This window comes from Natrix helvetica (genome assembly GCF_964273705.1).
Source record: "Natrix helvetica genome assembly, chromosome: 6".
Taxonomy (NCBI): Eukaryota; Metazoa; Chordata; class Lepidosauria; order Squamata; family Natricidae; genus Natrix; species Natrix helvetica.
Window position 1 is genome coordinate 41,776,912 of NC_138553.1, and position 22,624 is coordinate 41,799,535.

Consider the following 22,624-nt stretch of genomic DNA (forward strand, 5'->3'; position numbering starts at 1 on the left):
ATATATATATAATGTGAACACAAATACAACCCACATACCAGGGGTTGTAACACAAATACATTATATATATATATATATATATATATATATATATATATATATATACATACATACATACATACATACATACATACATACATACATATATATATAATGTATTTGTGTTACAACCCCTGGTATGCCTAAATATGGGAGGAAGGTCACTACTCCTTCTTTCTGTCCTTCGGCTTATCACAGAAGACCATGCAGGCAGAAAACCATATTTTTATTTTTAAAGTTGCCTTTTTATATTTGTGTTGTATTTGTACTGATAAATAAATAAAGGGAGACTAGTATAGATCTATTTCGAGCTAATTAGCTCTCATCAGCTAGCCATACCCTTACTGGGATTTGAACCCAGGCTGTATATATCTTAGGCAGGAGTTTTAGCCACTAAGCCACGGGCTCATTTCCTTATCAGTTGAGCCAGGGAAATAGGTATGTATGTTACAACCCCTGGTATGCCTAAATATGGGAAGAAGGTCACTACTCCCTCTTTCTGTCCTTCGGCTTATCACAGAAGACCATGCATGGTCTTTATTTTTTGAGCCCACGCTTGAAGATGGCAGGTGAGATCCTGCCAAAATGTTGCACAGACAATCTCAACCTTACACGGGAAAAGACCCGAATACAACAAAACCAGCATATATATATATATATATATATATATATATATATATATATATATATATATATATATATATATATATATATATATATATATATATATATATATATATATATATATATATATATACATACACATACATACACACACACACACACACACACACACACACACATATACACACATACATATATACATATGCATATACATATACATATATACACATACATATATACATATACATATATATATACACGTATACATATACATATATATATATATATATATATATATATATATATATATATATATATATATATATATATATATATATATATATATATATATATATATATCTTATATATATATAAATATTTTATTAGGAATGTGGGACTATTACACAGCTACTAATGATTGTAGCAAGTTATCATTAACATTAATAAATTTACATTATTTACATTAATAACGTATTAATAGTATTTAAATTAGATTTTATGCATGGAAATAGTGAGTCCCAGTTCTACATCAAATCTTGAAAAAATCCAATAAAAATAGCTGAGCAGTTTCTCATTTACTTCCCGCTGACAAAAATCTGCAGGCTTCTTAAAATAAACATAAATTAACTATAAAGCCTCATGCATATGGTCTATGGAGTCCAGTTATACTTTAGTTCCGACCTAACAGATAAATATTTTATATAGCAAAATTTCAATAAACTTGCAATTCTCCCTTTGTTATCGGTACATATCCCTGAAAATACTACTGAGTCAGTTCACAGGGTCTAACATTCGGCCCTGAAAAGCTCTATGGAAACATCTATTACAGGAAGTAATATATACAATGTGTAACCACTACAGGACAACTTCCTGGTATGAAAGCATAAAAATGTAAACCATGTAGCAAGAACAATTAATTCAATGTTCCCATTCCATCTTCCCATGGCCATGGGTGAATGAATCAATCTACACAATCTACTGAGTTTTTGTTATACAAATGCACCATTTCCCAATTATTTCAGTAACATATTTACTCATAGTAAGACCAGTTTCTTGGTAAAATTCCTCAGGTTAACAGAAAAAAAGGTTTAATTGCCAGAGCTCCGAGTATATGTATACATATCAAAATAAATTAAAGCAAACATTTCCCACCATTTACTTTTAAACAATTAATTGTAACATCTTTAACAAATCATAGGAATCCTCCATGGATTTAATCTCAATATGCAAGTTATGGATTATATTTTACATGAATATAGAACACATATACAGAAAACAGATTAGGAGAGGGAAAGACACAGGAAAGGGATTTAGAATACTTTCCACTTCATGGACCCAGGGGAAGAAAGAGTCTTCAGCAATTTGCAGATGAGAGTCCTGCACTGTATCACTAGCTACTCGCCAATGTTTTGTGACCAGGTCAGCTAAGCAAGCATAAACTCAGCAAGCATCTGGTTTTCCAAGCCTACAGTTCCTCTGAAGTCAGGGACTAGGATTAGTTCAGAGAACGGGTATTTGTATACCATTTCTTTCTCTTAATCTGATTCCAGCTGTTCAAGAAAATCTGGGTGGTTCTTTCAATCTGTTATAGAAACTTGAAAGATACCTCAAAGAACTTCTGAAATAAGCAAATACTAGTAAGGATCCCTACCTAGGATCTCAGCTCCTGCATCGCCCATGATTTACTTCAGCCTGGAATGGAGATAAGAACTCAACGTGAGATTTCTAAGAAGGCTTTAAAAAGCAGGGTTTTTAGACTAGGTCCCTCCAATATAGACAATTCAGAGGGGCAGCTAAATTATCCCATTACCTAGGTGCAAAATAAAAAGACCTCCCAGTTCTTAGAAATATGCTTGGAAATATTTACAAGATCATTCTCTTCTTTTTACATTCATATTCATTTGCATTCATGAGCATTGATTATATTTGTAATTCTAAAATGATGTTTGCAAATGAAGAATGAAAATAAGGCAAAATAACGCTCTCTCATAAAAAATGTTCTGCAGTTATCCCATATCTCTTCAAAGCCTACTAGGTTATGATAACTTTTCTTCCTGTGTAAGGCTAACATGGTGCGATATTAAGATTTCAGAAATAAGAGTAGGAATATCAGGAATGATTTAAAGAACGAAGACGCGAGCTGTGATCATGGGATCAAATTCTGTGCCCGTTTATGGGAGTGACATATGCAATGTATACAAAGTGGATGCAGGGTTTTAATCATGCAACTGCAGCCACCATCTTGATTTTTTTCAACATTTCCACCCATCCAATAGATGTCCATGAGTGAGTGTTTCTGAAGACAAGTTGAAAGGCAAAGCTTTTTGACCAAATTGGAATTATGACATTCCTTTTCCTACCTATTGATATGTCATTTTCACCCTTTAATTGGTTTTTTTTTTTTTTGGATATTTATCTAATTTCCTTTTAATTTTTGTGATATGTGTTTTTTAATGTTGTACGCCGCCCTGAGTCCTTTGGGAGAAGGGCGGCATATAAATCCAATAAAACAAAACAAACAAAACATATAAATCCAATAAAACAAACAAAAAAACAATACACTCACAAATATTATAGCTTTTTAAAATTTCTTTGCTGAATTTTTATGAAGGTAAAGTATTTCTCTTCAGATATCCGCATATGGTCAAGATCGATTGTTATGTATTATGTTAAATTAATAATTTATACATCAGCACAAAGGATAAACTTTATTTTTATATTTCATTTGTCATAATATATTAGCAATAAAAATATACAAATAATGGAATTCTTAATCATGTAAGATAGTCGTAAAAATCAAAACAAATTTACAATATTTTTTTCCAAATATTACTTCATCCTGCATGTGAAAAGTCTTATTTCTTCAAAGCTACAACTGCATAGCATCTGGGGGATTTTATGGCATCAAATAACTTTACCAGTCCAGACCAGGCAATGTTGTCCTGTAAAATAATATTTGATCAGTAAATATTAAAAGATATTAACTTGATATTTAACAATACATTGAAATCTAAGATAAAACCTGTGTTATAAATAAAACAGAAGACGAAAACTTTTCAAAAATGGTTTCTTCTGATGCTGCTAGACTCGACTTTTTTTGCCACCAAAGACTAATATGACTTTCCTCCAACATAAACTTTGCATATGGAGAACCAATCTGGGGACTCAATGCAATGGTAGTAATATAAAACTATGTACTGAAAATTCAAATAGCTTTTAATTTCAGTAGTAAACTGAGTTTAATTTCAGTAGTAAACCAGAACTTCAATATTCTCAGATGGAGGTGGGAGGAGAGCTGATGTCGCGATGGCACAACGTGCGATCTTGGTGCTCTGAGATCGCAGTCAAATTTCTGCTGCTGGACGGTCCATTCGCACCTAAACTGTCCCGCAGAGACAGTGATTGAGAAGGGCACCTCCTGCTGATCTCAGGGACACCGCAAAGTCTCTGAAAGATCCAGGAATATCCCTTTTTTTCCGGTGACAGAAATGCAGCTAATGAAGCTGCTGAAATTGGGACAGCTCCAGAACGGGAAGAAAGCGGAAAGAGAAAGTTCATGGGAATGTGTCAAATTGGTGAGGATTTTTTTTTCAATAATTTTTCTTTATTTTTAATTTTCAAAACAAACACATCCTTCTTTACATACTGTAGAAAGTGTATCAGTTGGTTACAAAAAGGCTTTCGTGCATCTCCTACACAGTCAACAAACATAATTCATATTCTCAAGTATTTTAACTCAGATATTTATATATGTTACCATCATCATACCTCCATTTTCATTTGTCTATAATTGTTTAAACATCCTTCATCATAAAATATACCAAGATTTAATACATAACCACATACTGGCATTTCATTTACTATTTCTAAAATCCTCCAATAACACTGAATCCTTATATCCTATTCTAGCTAAACAGCTATAATATTTAATAACAAAGTTTTCTAATCCTCCTTTCCAAATCACTATTTACAATTTACATCCAGTTTCTTATGTTGTACCCATACCTGTATATACATTATCATTATCCCTCCTTTATTTAACTATATCCTGCATCATAACATTTCCCCCCTAATAATCAAGACTTAACTATGTAACTTATTGGAGTTCCGGTTCCGGCGGCAGCGGCGACGGGCAGCTCTTTGCCCGCTCCGGCTCTCCGGTGGGCTTCCCCACTCCTTGGGGGGCACAGGACACCCCTCAGAGGGGTCCTGCCGGAGGGGCGGCATCGCGGGGAGCTCCTGCATCGGCGGCGGCCGGCGGGAGGTCTCTCGCGCGCCCAAGGCACCGGGGAGCTAGATCGGAGGGCGCCTCGCGTTTCTGCGCTTCGCGCCTCGCTAAAGCCGTCGGGAGAATGAAGCAAGTGAAGGAAGCAGCTGCGGTGCGGTGAGGCTGCTTCTCTCTTCATGCCCTATTTTGCACAAAGAACTAGTTAGCTTTCTTTAAATAACTTTCGGAGTATTCTGGAGGTGCGGCTGGAGGGAGGGGGGTTTCCCCCCCCCTTGGATAAGCGGCGAGGAATAATCTTGCTCTCAGCCCCCGGGGAAGGAGGAGGGGGGAGAGCCAACGAATGAAGCCTCACCCAGGTTGGATGATTTTCTTTGCAATTTAATTTCACTATTTACTGAGATTTGAGGACCTTTGGAACTTTTTAAAACTTTGATATGCCTCTGTGCCCAAAACTGGCAGGGCAAGATGGCACACTTCCGTTGTCTTTATGAACTGTGAAACCTGACTCCACCTTTAAAATTCAGGCTTCCGGTCTTTGTCTCCGTGTCTCCCAGAGGAATCTCTTGTGGATTGGTCTTTTTGAACTTTCTAGGGGAAACCTTTCATCTATTGCCAGACTTATTAGAGAGATTCTCTTCTGCCTGGTTCTTCTGCTCCCGGACCTCACCTGGCTACCCTTCTTTTCTAACTGTTTATCTTATATATGGACTGAACTTCTAATGTTATAAAGGATGGCATCCAAAAGACCACCTCCTGGGAAATCTGGCTTTGCCACATCTGCTCCAACATCTGTAACATCCAGTCCAGCCACACAGTCCAAGATAACAGAACTGATGCAACCTAAGACTATAGAGATGGACTTTCAACAAATGCTTCAACAAATTTTACAGGGCCAGGAGGAAATCAAGAAACAGCTAAGGGAAATGAAAGATGAAATTAAAGAAAATCAAGCCCAAATTTATAAGAACTCACAGAGACTGGATCTTGTGGAAGGGGGGGTGGAGGAGGTGAGGGGGGGGGTGGAAGCTGTGCAGAAAGGGAACAAAGATCTTGACATCCAACAGATGAAATTAGAATTTGAGAGAATGTCCTATTATCTTAGATTTCAAAATGTTATAGAAGAAGATGGGGAAAATATAAGGGACATCATGACAAACATTCTGGCTGACTACACACACAAAGAAAAACAACAGATGGGGTGGGATATAGATCTGGTTTATAGAGTGAATTCAGCTTACGCTAGAACACACAATGTACCCAGGGAGGTTCATATTAAATTTCTTAGAAAAAGCACAAGAGATGAAATTCTGGGTGTACAAAGGGGGCAAGCATTGATATATCATGATATGGAGATAACCATTCTGAAGCAGATCCCTAAGAAGATTAGAGAAAAAAGAAAAAATTATTCGCAATTAGCGAATAAATTATACCAGAAAGGGGTGTGGTTTAGATGGTTGATGCCTGAAGGTATGCTGATATTCTGGGAGGAGACAAGAATTAGAATTAATTCACCCATAGAGGCGCAGGCCTTTATGGAAAAAAATAAAACATTCCTAGAGAAACCACCAGATACCACAACGGACACGCAGGACACGGGAGGGGCCAGAGCTCTGCCAGTGGAGGGAGATGGGGCAATAGCAAGAAGACTCAGATCACAAAAATAAGCAAGAAAATCATATTATTATAAACTGACCGAAAGTGAACATGGAATTATATTTGGATTTTATACTGTAATGTTTAATTTGATTGAATTTAATAATAGAACTAATATGCTGACTGTAATCAATTATATACTAATGCATTATATTAAATGTATACTATGGGTATGGAGGGAGGGGGGCCTCACACACTTTGCAACTGCCAAAATTTGTATACCTGTCCATTTACCCTTTTCCCTATAAATCTTGAAAAACCAATAAAATTTTATTATAAAAAAAAAAAAAAAAAAAAAAAAAAAAAAAAAAAACTATGTAACTTATTTCTTTTTTATTAACTTTTATATAAAATCCAAAATGATTTCTAATCTTCCTTTCATGGGTACCATTCACTATTCATATCCAATTATTACTTATCATAACACTACACATTGCATACATTATTATCATTATCAATTATTTTTTAACTATATCTATTGTCACTAAATTTCACTAAGTTTAACTAGTTTTAAATTATCCTCTTCTATCTATCAACCTGTATCTTTCCAGTAGCAAAACAGTCTCATATCTTCTGCCATTTGTGGTGTCAGTCCTCCAATCATCTCCTTAATCAACTTTGTATGAAGTCCTCTTAGCAACTCCTTGCTTATAAAATCTCTCATGTAATTTCGATGCCCTTCTTCTGTTTCCTTAATCAGCTTATCCTTGATTGTCGGTAGTGTTATCAATGATATTGCTAATAAAATTTCTCTCTTTAAATCCATACATTCATTTGTTTCTTCTTCTTCTTCTTCTTCTTCTTCTTCTTCTTCTTCTTCTTCTTCTTCTTCTTCTTCTTCTTCTTCTTCTTCTTCTTTGTCTTGCCATCTGGGGCAGATTTCCCCTCCATTTAATTCCTCTTTCAATATTCCACTCTTTCCATTTTCAGAGACAAACCAATCACCATAAATATCAGCAAATTTAATTTCTTTATAGTCATTTTCCTCTTCGATTTTTAGGATTCTAACCACCACTTTTTCCACTTGATAAACATCTCCAACTTCATCATATTTTACTATTAGATGCTCAACTTCTTCTCTATCCTCTCAAATGTGTTTGATAATTTCTGTATTTCTAAGAATATCTTTTGCAGACTTATTGTTTCTTTCTGCTGTTGAAATTGTGCCATTATCTCCAGCGAACAAACACTGCTGCTCTAGCTTGGAAGTTTTAACAAGATTAAGCATAGATTCACAATAAAGTTTTATTTTCACTTTTCTCTGGTTAAAGATATACTTCAAAGGGACATCTGTATGCTTTTCTTCCTAGCACTCTTTATAAACAAGCAGTGAGACCTTGGAGTGCCAAGCAAGGATAATCAGTGAGAAAAGTAAGAGTGTTTCGTTTCCAATACACAAACCTCCAGCCTCCGAATAGCAGTGTTATTGTTGCAATTTTCTTTGTTTCTTTTTGTATCTTTCTTGTATGTGAAGTTAAAAAAAAGTCTGATTCTTCACTGAGTTAGAAGAACACCCACAGTAATGAAAGAGGAGAATTTTAGTCCATAGGTTACAAAGAATAATTTAAAAAAATAGAAGAATAAAACTTAATCCATTCGTTTTAAAAGGCTTGTATAAATTCCATCCATGAAGATAGCATTTAAAAAGTAAAATAACCCATTGTTCAAAACCATTCCAAACCTAATTCTGCCACTTATTTCTTCTGTTCTCCAATTTAAATTAGTTTTAAGTTTTTTATAGGCAGTCTCTTTTAAAATGGTAAAAATTCCTCACCAGCTGGAAACACTTTCTCTTTCCGTATCCTTCCATTTTGGGGTTGCCCCGACTTCATCAGCCTAATGGCTGGATTTTTTGTTGCCGGCTTGAAGTACTTCTCTTGGATCGATCAGGGACTTTGCAATGTCCCTGAGATCAGCAAGACATATTCTTCATGTTCACTGTCTCTGCAGGACGTTTAGGTCTGTTTGGACCACCCAGCAGCAAAAGTATTGACAGCGATCTCAGAGCATTGAGATCGCACGTCGTTTTGTCACGACATTGGCTCCTCCTCGGTGTGGAAATTTTATTATTAGAGGAAGAGACTACCCAAGAATAAAAATTAAGTTAAGATTGAAGACAGAAGATTGTAGGTGGCGAGATTGATCTGCATTGAACTTAGTGTGCTATCCAGTTTCTAATTTTTTTTTTTCATGGATGGAACTTTTTCAGGGGCTCTCTATTTTTTAAACTGAATGGATTAATTCTTTCTTCTTCTTTTTTCACTTTTGCTTACACCTATGGATTAAAATTCTCCTTTTTTATAATGCTTGATTTGATTGATTGGATTGTTTTTGATCTCCATTTAAGGGTTTTTTTTCTTTCTTAACCTTGGAATATAAAGAAGAAAATAAGAAGGATTATAAAGAGGGTTGTAACAGGAGGAAAAGCAGTTACACTGCCACCTAGAAGGTGGAGGCTGGATACATTGTTTTTTCTTCTTTCTCTTTGATCACTTGAGATTCAAGGTTCTTTCAGCTTGTTTACTGACAGTGATAGTAGGAAGTGCACAAGTTGTTTATGTAGGTGCCTTTTGGAAGTTCTATCATTAGCTATTGGAGAGAAGACAACATTTTGACTTGAAAGATAATAAATGAACCTGTTTGAAGTTTATTAAAATAGCCTTGAACCCTATAGTGGCAGTATCTGCAAAATTGAAAAAAATGGCCCAGCAGGAAAAAGAAAGTGTAACATTGCAAATGATTATGTTTGAAATTCAAAATCTATTAGTTGTGACAAAAAGAATTGAAAAGAATTTGGAGAATATGGAATACAAAACAGAAAAATCTGATGGAGAAACTGAGGATGTTTACCAAATGAAGTGGAGGGCAGAGTTCAAAAGATGAAAGAAAAAAATGAGCAAAAAGATAAGAAAACTGTGGATACTGACAACAGAGTGAGCGTGGTTGGTAATGGGAAGAGCGGAATATGGAAAGGGGAGATGGATGGATTGGAACTCTACCCCAGACTTCAAAGCACAGAAGAAGAAAAGAGAGAAAACTTGATGGAGATAAGGAGAGAAATCTTGACAGAAGCACTAGTGATAACCAAATATAAGCTGATGGAAAGAACAGATGTTGGGTTTCAAGCTTTTATGAGATATGAAAGGAATAACATGTTGCCAAGAGAAGTTTATACAAGATTTATTTAAAAAGTACTAGAATATTAATGCTACAAATGGCAAGTGATATAAGGCCGTACTATTACTGGAAAGATACAGGTTGATGCAATGAAAATGTATAATAAAAAATTAAGCTAAATTTAGTTTACTAGTAGTATGTATAAAATGAAGCGACAATAGCTATAGTTAAATAATGATTAATAATGATAATACATATAGATATATTAGTTTGATAATATGAAATTTTATATAAACAACACATCGAGATTATGAGAGGAGGTTTAAAAGTTTTATCTAGAATATGTTATAAAGATGTATTGTGATTGGATGATCTTAGGATGATTTAATGGAATGTTATCATATAATCCTATTCTAGATTTTGAATATTATATATAAAAGGATGTAAAAAATTATAGGCAAATTAAGGTTGAGATATAATAATTGTGATATACATGAATATAGATGAATTTAAAATATGTGATTTGATATGAAAAGAAGGTGGTGACTATGGAAGAGATGCATGGAAATACTGTAACCAACTAGTGCACTTTCTACAATTTGTAATGGAAGATGGTTTTTTAAAAAATGTTTGTCCTTGTTCAAAAACAAATAAAAATTGTTTTTTAAAAAATATTCTCAGATGGGAGAAGAAATAAAAGCCTCTTATTCAGAATTAAAGAACCATTAGAATAAAAAAATGATAACACTACCTAAAATCTATTACAGATTTTTCCTTTTCAGAACATTCTTTGCTGACAAGGATTAAATACATTCTTCAGTGGTTTAACAGAACTAAACCAGATTGTATCTATTCTACATATATGTATCACACCACCATTCCATTAAATAATCAAATGTCTTGATTACTTAGAAAACGTAAGTCCATGCAACATATTTGAAGCTTGTTAAAAAGAAAAGCAAAATTAGACAATCTCTGAAAAAGTCTAATGGTCACTATTCACAATCTTAAATAATAAGATTGGTGTAAAACCCTTTATTGGTTTTAACTCAAGCCAATAGAAAATATATTTACAAATATATCACAAATCAAGTAACATAAATCCCAAATAGTCATGAATCAAGTAGAATGAATCTTAAGTCAAATGTATCTGACACAGAAGTACAATCTGTAATAGACAGACAGATTAATAATCAAGAAAGTATGTTCTTTAACTTTAAATCTTTAACTTAGAGTAATCAGTAATTCACACAATAATTTTACAGTCACTTAGTAAAAATTATCTAGGATCCACAAAGTATAGAAATATTTTTGAAACATAAATATAAGTCTTTAAAGAAAACAGTTGTAGGCAATATCACTTCAATATTACTGCAGCTAAATTACTGCAGTAATTTAACATGCAATTGAAACTACATAAAAACTTTATTACAGCAAATTTTCCCAAAATAAAAACATTAGATGTTAAATGATGGAATGATAGATTGGACTTTAAAATTTTGGCAAACAGACAAAAACAATTATTTGTTTCTTTAATATGAAGGAGACATGATTTGCTTCAAATACTTTAAAAATAACCTGTATCATGGATAAATCCACCAAGACTTACCTGTTCTTTGAGAAAGCATAGGCGATCTAGAAGTATCAACACCTCTATGCAAGGTCCTAGAACAACTTTCAGCTGAAAATTTAAATACAACTGAATCACATTTCTAAAACGCATACTCAAGAAGAAAAAAAATACTATCTACAACACAGATTTAGATTTCTTATTTAAATATTTGAAGGTAAACTCTCGTATGGCCTCATTAATTCAAAGATATTAATTATTAGAAACGTATGAATCAGCTCCAATCCATTTCAAAGTGTTGGTCTCATTTGGATTGTTAATTTAATTCATAAAAGCAAGGCTATTTAAGAAAGGGCTTTTAGAAGTAGATAAAAGACATTATATTCTCAATTAGACTCGAAAAGTTTAGTTGACTGGGAGAGTCAACTGAATGACTTTTTCATCAAACCTCTCCAAAGGATACTAAGCGGGATTTTCAAAGTGGCTAGGCCAGGGGTGTCCAAACTTGGCAACTTTAAGACTTGTGGACTTCAACTCCCAGACTTCCCCAGCGAGCTGGCTGGGGAAGTCTGGGAGTTGAAGTCCACAAGTCTTAAAGTTGCCAAGTTTGGACACCCCTGGGCTAGGCCAAAACAATTTTAACTGCTGTCAAAAAGATATATTTGGTAAAGCAGGGTTTATCCATAATTATTAACTGTTTAATATAATCATGTAAATGTACAATTACCATCTTTTGTGACTGCACATGAAAACATCTACAATATTTTTGTATCAGGAAAATTGCTGAAATCATTTTTGGCATTTATTATTTTACTACTGAACAGAAAATTGCATTTCCTACCAAATCTATTGAAGAACATGGAATATTTATCTTTAAAAACAAACTTGCCAATTCTTGCCAATTCCATTTTATTGGATATCTTTTAAAAAGCAGCAAAATTGTGACCAAACTCTATAAAAGGTATTAAATATGGTATCTGTTACCTAGTAGGTCTGAGGTGTAACTCAGCATGAAAAAATTTAAGTGGCAGCAATTTTGTTCAAAGTTGAACAATGTATTAAAAGGAGAACAAAACATTCCTAAAGCTTATTTGACTAGCAAAAGAATCTTCATATGTTCTCAATGAGTGTTAATATAATTTTGGAACAGACTATGCTCCTAGCTAAAGATTATTTGATTTGTTTCCTTCTTTACAGAAAATATCAAACACAAATTGACTTACTTCATCATAAAATATTAGCACAAGTGTTATTCATGCCCTGCTAGCAAAAATATCCCAATATTTCAATGTTACCATATTAAAAGCTTCCAGTTCATTCATTCTGTGCTTGTATTTTTCAAGGTATTCCAATACGAGGCTGTCTGAAATCTGCAACAGCAAGAACATTGGTGATGGCAACTAACATTTGCCTCAGGCATATGCTAAAATTATTTTTATAATTAAAACAGTTCAAAAATAAAGCAATTATTTTACAATCAACAATTTCTAATTTATTATAATGGCTTCTCAATTTTTTTTGAACGCACATAACAATATATAAGGAACTATATTTAAAGTGTTCAAAAAACAGTCCGGTTTTAGAATCTGAAAATATATCAGATCAGGTCATGAAGACATTAATCTGTGAGCATTTTTAAAACATGCAGCAATTATTACAAATCAGTACAACTTTATCAGTCTTACCAGCATGTTCCCATGTCATTATTTTTTTTTTAATTCAGGTAATTTTCTGAATATTCAATGAACATAGTAATAGTAATTTATAAACTGAGTATGAAACCAAGTATAGCATGACTGTAAAAAAAAAGGAAGTGCAATTTTGTCACATTAATAGAAGCAGAGTTTCTTATTAAATGCTTAAATCAACAATCAATTTGAAAATCTGTGGCTAGAACTCAGTGCCTGATTAGATTCATGAAGCACAAACAGTGATAAAACTAGTGCAATAAAAGTATTTGCTGTTTTAACCATTTACCTATACTACCTCAGATCATATACTATATATACTGTATGATTATATACATAGTTTTGAAACTCTTTTTCAGTGAATAACTGAGATTCAAAAATTAAAAGCGAAGAGCAAAAAGTTTTCATGCATTGATCCAATAATAATAGTCAATTAATGTGCTGCCATCTCCATCTCTTAATTAGCACTGATTTTATCAGGAAATTATACTTTTAGCTAAATTTCTAGGTTAGAAGTAAATCATGGTTTACACCATCTACATTTTTAGACATAACTGATCTGCTCAAACACGGAGGGACAGAAAACAAGTCACACAGGAAGTAAAGAACATGATGACTCAATCCATTCTTCTTGGACATCCAAGAACTGTCCACTATGCCTAAACTAGCAGATGTAAACTTCAATGAATGATCTTTTCATGCAACTATATAATACCTTCTGAAGAACTGAAGGAGAACCTTGTATCTCCAAATTACTAAAGCTTTAGAAAGGTTACATGCAATTTTTATCAAGAAGTTGACATAATATGTTCACATAAAAGAGGTCATAAACTCTTAACAGTGAAAAAATACCAATAATAAAAGTCCATGCTTATTTGATCTTGAATGTTTATCTATCAGAGATTTGTTCCTTCTTCACCAACACCTTACTAAATTTTCAGTTTGCTTACTTTAAACTGAAGTCTGTAGTTTGTCAGATGATTCCTGTAGCTATTACAGCTGTTAAAACTGTCAGATTAAACTGAAATTTGGCACTGGAATCATGAACATTGCATGTGAGTTTATATTTAAAGTACAGTCATTCTTGAAATATTACATAAATAAAAGATTTTACAACTATGCTATCAGCCTTTCGTAATCTCACTTGACAACGGAACTACATTGTCTTGTCCACAAAGCCTGATAAATACTTTTACTGAAATGCTTATTATAATTTAATTAGCTATTTGCATTAAAACTCAAGCTAATAAGAAGCAGGCAAACCAAATTCTAAACAGCTGCAAATAATTTCATACTAAAGTTTTCTTGACAATAGGTTCCACTGAATTTGACCAGGCTTATTTATACCTGAGTAAACTATTGCTAGAACTGCACCATTGCTATTGAAAAAAAATTCACCAGCAAAAACTGATTTTTTTAAAAAAAATCCAGCTGTTTCTCATTAATTAGTTGTAGAAATGTACAGTATATGAATGTGTATATAAAATACTGTGCAGGACCCAGTTTAAATAAAGTAGACATACAGTAATTCCTGCTGAAAGGCCAATTTGTATCTTATATGCGTAATAAAAACCATTGTTACTGCTGAGTAAGCAGACAAATAAGTGGAAGATAAAAACATTCTGAGATTTCATCTGTTCCCTGCATTTGAGATAGTTTTAACATATAGTTTTTAAAAATGTCTAAGTAGTGTACGGGTATGAAGTCTAAGAGTATGTGACTATTTTAGTTATATTCACTTTGGCTAAATACTAGAAGGCCAAAGATGTATCAATAAATTTCATCATGAATAAATGACGCCATCTGTGTTCTTTAATAGTCATTCCAAAGGAGAGGAAAAAAAGGAAACGTTGCAATGATGGATCATTCTTATGGATCATATAATAAGTTGTCTCTCTGGAAAAAATGGGAAAAAAATGGCTTTCCGACAGGGCTAGTGAGAAGTTAATAGCTATGGGCATATTATGAATATCCACTGTGTTAGGGAAATGTATAGTCCTAGAAGCAACATATTTGTAAAACTCAGGTAGAACTGAGAGAGCTCAGTGCAAAGATGAGATTGTGCTTTCAACATGTACAGATAGGTTATTCTAAATACTTTAAGTGTTTTAGGACAATCTATGTATAAAAAGAAATCAACATTTTACAAATATTCTTTTTCACTCTGTAACTACATTTAAAATTTGCAATACCACAATACATTAGGTCATTGCTAAAACAAATGTAGGTATCATAACTTCCTTCATGAATACTTATTCCAATGTGTATATTTTGCATATCGCTTTTTTTAGTAGATCGTGTTTCATAACAGATTATGGTAGCAAAAATCATATTCACATCACAGGTTGATAAACTAAAAGAAACATAGGAATTTCCTTTTCTTTAAAATATCATCACACCTGTTTCTTTTTTACTACCGCTTATCAAAGTGAATTTATCTGTTTTCTTGTATTTGATATGATCAATTGACTAATCAATAAGGTACACTATTATTACTGTTACTACTACTACTCTCTCCTTGTGATTTGACAGAGAAGCAGAATGACTTCAAACTGTATAAAAATATTGATAAATGCTTAAAATTTCATTGAATTAGAATACATGTTGCACTGGCATGGGGTATGCAATGACTGAACATTTTCTGTAATTGCTGTTGTAGCATCGTTTATCTATGACATTTTACTTTTTAATTACAATAGATTAAATGCAGAGTGGGGAAATATTCCTCAGATAAATAGTAATAGAAATAGCACTTCATAGTGCTTTACAGCCCTCTCTAAACAGTTTACAGGGTCATCCTATTGCCCCAAACAACCTGGGTCTTCATTTTACCGATCTTGGAAGGGTGGAAGGCTGGGTCAACCTTGAGCCTGTGAGAATCAAACTCCTGGAGTGAGCAGTGAGTTAGCCTGCAGTACTGCACCATCACAACTCTTATAAGCGGTAAATATTAATATTAACCTGTTAGAATTTGGCAATGATTATTATATGTAACTTAGATTTAATCGCCAGCATTTGCAAAACTACATGTTGATCTCAGCATAATTTATATGACCAAACAAATCACTGAAATAATCTACAGTGGGTTCACTATATGAATTTCAATTTATAACCAGATATTTACCTTTGATTCATCTAGTTCAAGCTTTTTCAAGGAAATTCTAACATAATCCAAAAATGAAGATGATTTAGAATATACTTTTCCAATATTACGATCACTGAAATGACAAATTATTTCTTTTGTTATTTTTCCAACATGACACACATAGAGACACTCAGTTCACGAAGAACAATTCTGCAGTGAAGAAAGACTCTCCCTCTCTTTCTCTCCCTCTCTCTCTATGCACATACACACACACACACACACACAGAGATATATTTAGTACCTGGCCAGTTTTGATAGGTCTGAAACAGATACTAGTATGAAATTCTGGATAATCACTGCCATTTTCACTCAGTACAAGCTAGCTTCCTATCATTTTATCAGCTAACCTACAGTTGTGCTGATTAAAGGACTGTAGCATTGTATATAGTAAAGGCATATATTAGCAGTACTGCAAACTCAGTTTGATGAAGGCAAGTCAAGAAAAGGTCTAGAGAAGTGCAGAACTTCTACACTTGCACAATTAGAGGTTTATGGTCTATGATTAAGTGTTTACTTAAGGGACTACTCTGTATTCTAAAACTAAATTCTCAGTTTTCAGTGATAATGACATATCTTACAACTCTACAGTTCAACCATGAGGCACATATATTCTCTTCTGGGATAGTACAGAATTAAATCAGATTTCAAAAAGGTTAGTTTGCTGACAAAGCCGAAGTCAAATTTACAGATAGATTTTTTTCAAATACACAAAAAACAAAAAATAGCTTTTCTTTTAGATTTTAACATCAACAAGAAGCAAATGTTCTATTTATACAACAAAATATAAAATTGCACCATATTACCTTCTCTTGATGCCATAACATTCTTCTACAATAACCTGCAGCACAGCCCGATAAAACAAAGATTCTGTGGGTAACTAGAACAAATAAAAGAACAAGAAGTAAAGCTACAACCATACCCCACAAACAAAACAGCAACAATTATTTTGTATCTTCAACCAGTATTTGTATTCATTTCATCTAATGTTCCTAGGAAGTTTCTTATTACTAAAATAAAATATTGCTCTGTGAATATATTACTGCCAAGCAGAAAAATAAGCACAACCAGCAGTAAAAGTTGCGCAGAATTAAAAAGAAAGCTATAAGAATGACAAAGCCATATAGATCAAATTATGCTAATAGGTATTTAGGTTGGACCACAGAAATGAATTCATTTAATCTCCCTAAAATCAGGGGAAAATACTTTGCAAATAAATGTCCTTTTTTTCTCCTTAACAACTTCATCTTTTTTTTTTATTGTCCAAGTTTTATTGGTTTTAAAAGTTTTACAGGAAAAAAGGGGGTTAAAGGGTTATGGAACATTTTGACAGCTACATCATGCGGGGGGGAGAAGCCCCCCCAGGTCTCGCAACTTTTACAAAAAAAAAAGGTAGAAAATTATGAACATTTACATAGATATTAGCAGTTTTAAGTTTAACACAAAATCTTCAATATGTTTCAATCGTTTTGCTTTTTACCACTTCCATAAAGGTACATTATAACAACAATTGCAATGATGTTTCAATGCACTTTTGTGATCTGAGTCTTCTTGTTGTCACTCCCTCCCCCCCCCGTCCACTGGCAGAGCCTCCGCCCCTCCCTGCTTTGTTTCTTGTGTAGCCTCCCCCATATCTCCTAAGAGGGCACTGTGTTTTTTAATAAAAGCCTCTGCTTCCTCAGCTGTGTTGATTCTAATTCTACTGCCCTCCCAAAAAATCAACATGCCTTCTGGTAACAACCACCTGAACCAGACCCCATTATTGTATTGTATTTTTTTGCTAAGAAGGAAAATGTCCTTCTCTTATCTCTTACTTTCTTTGGGATCTGCTTAAGAATGGTTATTTCTTTATCCTTTATCCTTAATGATCCTCCCCTTTGAGCTCCTAGAACCTCATCTCTTGTAATTTTTCTAAGAAATTTAACATGAACTTCCCTTGGGACATTTTGTTTCTAGCATAGGCTGAGTTAATCCTATAAATCAGGTCAATATCCCACCCAAGCTGTTGTTTGTCTCTATTAATATATTCTGCTAACATTGTGGTCATAATCTCCTTAAGATCTTCATTTTCAACTTCTGGCAAATTTTGAAACCTAAGGAAAAAAGACATCCTTTCAAATTCCATTTTTATCACATGATTCTCAAATTCTACATTCCCCCTCTGGACCGTCTTCAGGTCTACTCTCATCCCAGCCACACCCTCCTCCAGTACACCTATCCTCTGCTCATTCCGTGTGGCTTGTTGTTGCGTCTCTCTGAGCTGATCATTTAAGTCCTGCAGTTGTTTTTTCATTTCGTCCTGTCCCTTTAAGAGGGCTTGAAGCATCTGCTGAATGGACAAATCCTTTGAACTCTCTTCAGAGGCTTCGGGTTGTAAAAAAGATCCCAGATGTGATTGTTGAGCAATGGGGCTGGACGTGGAGGATGTTGGGGCCGAAGAGGGCTTTCCAGGTGGTAACCTCTTCGGACGCATCATGACGCTCAGAGACAGTTTTTGTTCTATACAGAGAGATGGTGCCCGTGAGAAAGCACAGCCAGTAGAGACCACCAGTTGAACAAATCCAAAGGAGAATAAGTCGTTTAGTACAAAACTAGAACAAATAGGTGGATCAAGATATTTCAAATCCCGGGGAAAAACTTATTTCAGGAGGTTCCTGGAGGTCTCTGGGGTGGAAGTTAGTTCAAAGCCACAAAAACTTTTTTAGGGAGGAGTCTCATGTACAAAGACAAAGAAGAAAGAGGAAGTGGGCCATCTTGGGTCAGCCAGTACAGGTGGTCAGGAAGCAACAAAGTCAAGGTTCCCATGCAGAGTTTAGAGAAGAATCAGCTCAACCATCCTTTCTCTCGCAGTTGTTATAAAAAAAGAAAAAAAGAAGAAAAATTTCCCCCCCATTAATTAAGGGAAGTGAAAGTGTTTCAAACTGTCTCTCTCTCCCTTGCAAGGGAGAGATTGTCCAAGTGCCGCTTTTCCGAGGGTGGAAATTTCCCCCCCCCCTCCAATTCTAACTCCTCCAAAAGTTGAAACAGTCTCAGAAAAAAAAACCTGCAAATCAATCACTAGGGTAATAAACTGTAAAAGACCTGGGGAGACTCCCCCTTAACAACTTCATCTTGATGGGAGGAGCCAGAGTTGCAATGACACAACATGCGATCTCAATGCTCTGAGATCGCAGTTGATACTTTTGCCACTGGGTGGTCCAAATGGACTTAAACCGTCCCTCAGAGACGGTGAACAGGAAGAATACATCTTGGCGATCTCAGGGACATCACAAAGTCCCTTATTGATCCAAGAGAAGTTCTTCAAGCTGGCGACAAAAAATCCAGCCATTTGGCTGATGAAGTCAGGGTGGCTCCAAAACGGAAGGATATGGAAAGAGAAAGTGTTTCCAGCTGGTGAAGAATTTTTACTGTTTTAAAAGTGCTTATAAAAAAAACCTTAAAGTTAATTTAAATTGGAGAACAGAAGAAATAAGCGGCGGAATTAAACTTGGACTGGTTTTGGACAGTGGGTTATCTTACTTTTTAAACGCTATCTTAACAGATGGAATTTATGCAAGCCTTTTCAAATGAATGGATTAAGTTTCCTTCTATTTTTTTTCTTTTACTACTCTCTGTAATCTATGGACTAAAATTCTCTTTCATTACTGTGGGTGGTTTTCTAACTCATTTAAGAACAGGACTTTTTTTAAAACTTGAATTACAAAAAAGATACGAAAAGAAACAAAGAAATACATTGTAACACTGCTACTCGGAGGCTAGAAGTTTGTGTATTGGAAACAAAACACTTTTTTAACTGATTATCCTGGCTTGGCACTCCAAGGTCTCACAGCTTGTTTATAGAGAGTGATAAAAAGAAAAGCACACAGATGTTCCTTTGAAGTAAAGTTGAAATGTTATTGTGATGCTTAATTCTGTTAAAACCTTCTAAGCTAGACTAGCAGTGTTTGTTAGCTGTAGATAATGGCACAATTTCAACAGCAGAAAGAAGTTTTAAGTCTGCAAAAGATACGCTCAGAAGTACAGAAATTATCAGATACACGTGAGAGGATAGAGAAGAAGTTGGAAGTTTTAGTTCAACTAACAGCAAAATATGATGAAGAAGTTGAAGATGCTAATCAAATGGAAAAAGTGACGGTTAAAATCCTAAAAATCGAAGAGGAAAATGAATATAAACAAATTAAAATTGCTGATATTTATGGCGATTGGTTTGTCTCTGAAAAGGGAAAGAGTGGAATACTGAAAGAGGAATTAAATGGAGGGGAAATCTACCCCAGATGGCAAGATACAGAAGAAGGGAAAACAAAAGAACTTATGGATTTAAAGAGAGAAATTTTATTAGCAACATCATAGATAACACGACAATCAAAGATAAGCTGATTAAGGAAACAGAAGAAGGGCATCAAAATTACATGAGAGATTTTATAAGCAAGGAGTTGCTAAGAGGAGTCCATACAAAGTTGATTAAAAGATGATTAGAGGACTAACACCACAAATGGCAGAAGATATGAGACTGTTTTGCTACTGGAAAGATACAGGTTGATAGATGGAAGAGTATAATTTAAACCTAGCTAAACTTAGCGAAATTTAGTAACAATAGATATAGTTAAAAAAATAATTGATAATGATAATAATGTATACAATGTGTAGTGTTATGATAAGTAATAATTGGATATGAATATTGAATGGTACCCATGAAAGGAAGATTAGAAACCCTTTTGGATTATATATAAAGGTTAATAAAAAAAAAAAGAATTAAGTTAGATTCAGTTAAGTCTTGATTATTAGGGGGGAAATGATATGATGCAGGATATAGTCAAATAAAGGAGGGATAATGATAATAATGTGTATATGTATGTATGTATGTATGTATGTATGTATGTATGTATGTATGTGTACAACACAAGGAAATGGCATGTAAATTGTAAACAGTGATTTGGAAAGAAGGACAGAAAACTTTGTTATTAAATATTATGGATGTTTAGCTAGAATAGGACATAAGGATTTAGTGTCATTGGAGGATTTTAGAAATAGTAAATGAAATGCTAGTATGTGGTTATGTATTAAATCTTGGTATATTTTATGATGAAGGACGTTTAAACAATTATAGTCAAATGAAAATGGAGGTATGATGACAGTAACATGTATAAATATCTGTTAAAATACTTGAGTTAATATGAATTATGCTTGATGACTGTGGAAGAGAATCACGAAAGCCTTTTGTAACCAACTGACACACTTTCTACAGTATGTAAAGAAGGAAGATTTTATGTGTTGTGTTTGTTTTGAAAATAAAGAATAAAAAAACTTTATTAAAAAAAACTTCATCTTCTCTCCTTGGTACAAACAGTACTTTGTTTCGAAAACAATGCAAAGTATTAAAGGATATCTAGGAAACACCATTTTTAGCCTTCTTAAAATTCAGGGTCAAATTCATCCTATATAAATTCCATCAAGATCTATAGCTTTGTAATAGGAACACAATGATTTATAAACCTGGAGAACTGAAGACTCAGTTTATGCACATATTTTAAAAGGGATGAAAAATGATGCAGTACTTATTTACATAAAAGAAATTTAGCTATTGATTTAAAAAGAAAGAATATTTAAAGTCCTGCCAACATCTAGCATTTGTAGCAAATCAAAGTAAATGTTTCCAAATTTTTACTATTGTTATATTTTCAGAAATGAAATAATAATATTTAGGAAAAGTGAATTATTGGGAGTTTTGGCCAAGATTAGGAAGCCATTTCAACCAGTGTGTTTCTGGTTAAATGTTGGAATATGAATTAGATGATGAATAATCTAGCTTTAAATTAATGCTATTCCAGTCTAGAAAGAAACATTTGGTAACCATTCTTATGAAAACAGCACCACCACATTATAAGGAAATACAGGCAGCTCCCCAGTTATAAAATTAGAGACGACAAGCATATTCATTTAAAGAAACAATTTATAAATTTTTACAACATTACAGGAAAAATATGAAAGAACCCAAATGCAAACAATTCACCTTAAGAGATAGCTATTAAATCTCTAGAAATATAGGTGTTCTTATATTTGTTTCTCCATGTAACTATATATCTATATTAATAAACATGTACAACAACGTGTCAAATTAAGTGAGTCTGAACTGTACTTATTCCCTAAACATTTGCACTTCAGGAACGAACCTGAGTTACTATATATATTCTATTTGAAGTGTTGGCTTCTTTTCTTAATAAGGACATGCACTACGATTCAACACACAAAATGAAACTCTATGATCTTCTCAGGATAATTATTTAGAAAGAATTCCTAGCCTGAATGATTGGCAAATAGACACAAGAATGCTACCGAATAAGACATTCCAATGTAACATCATCAGATACAGGTCCAATTTCAAAGATCTCTGGAACAGAGAAAATGAATGAAGAACTGCTTGCAGGTAAGTTATCTATTCTTATTGAATTATAACAATATGAATTTTTTAAAGATTAATATAACATTCTTGTACCTTAATTCATTTACTGTTTGAAAAGTAATGGTTTTTTAATATTCAAAATAATAATAATCAAATTGTAATA

The 22,624-nt window shown here is 33.7% G+C and overlaps 1 protein-coding gene across 2 annotated transcripts in view; it reads right to left on the reverse strand.

Moving 5' to 3' along the window:
* Positions 1-3,366: 3,366 nt before the first annotated feature.
* The window catches only part of METTL25 (methyltransferase like 25), a 39,492-nt gene continuing 20,234 nt past the window's right edge, over positions 3,367-22,624 (reverse strand). For both annotated transcript variants that reach the window (XM_081956676.1, XM_081956677.1), the window contains exons 8-12: positions 16,868-16,941; positions 16,044-16,137; positions 12,527-12,601; positions 11,271-11,342; positions 3,367-3,605 (exon numbers count right to left, since the gene is read on the reverse strand). In XM_081956676.1, the coding sequence (XP_081812802.1) occupies positions 3,519-3,605; positions 11,271-11,342; positions 12,527-12,601; positions 16,044-16,137; positions 16,868-16,941 (402 nt within the window). In that variant the 3' untranslated portion in view covers positions 3,367-3,518. The remainder of the gene's footprint in view (positions 3,606-11,270; positions 11,343-12,526; positions 12,602-16,043; positions 16,138-16,867; positions 16,942-22,624) is intronic.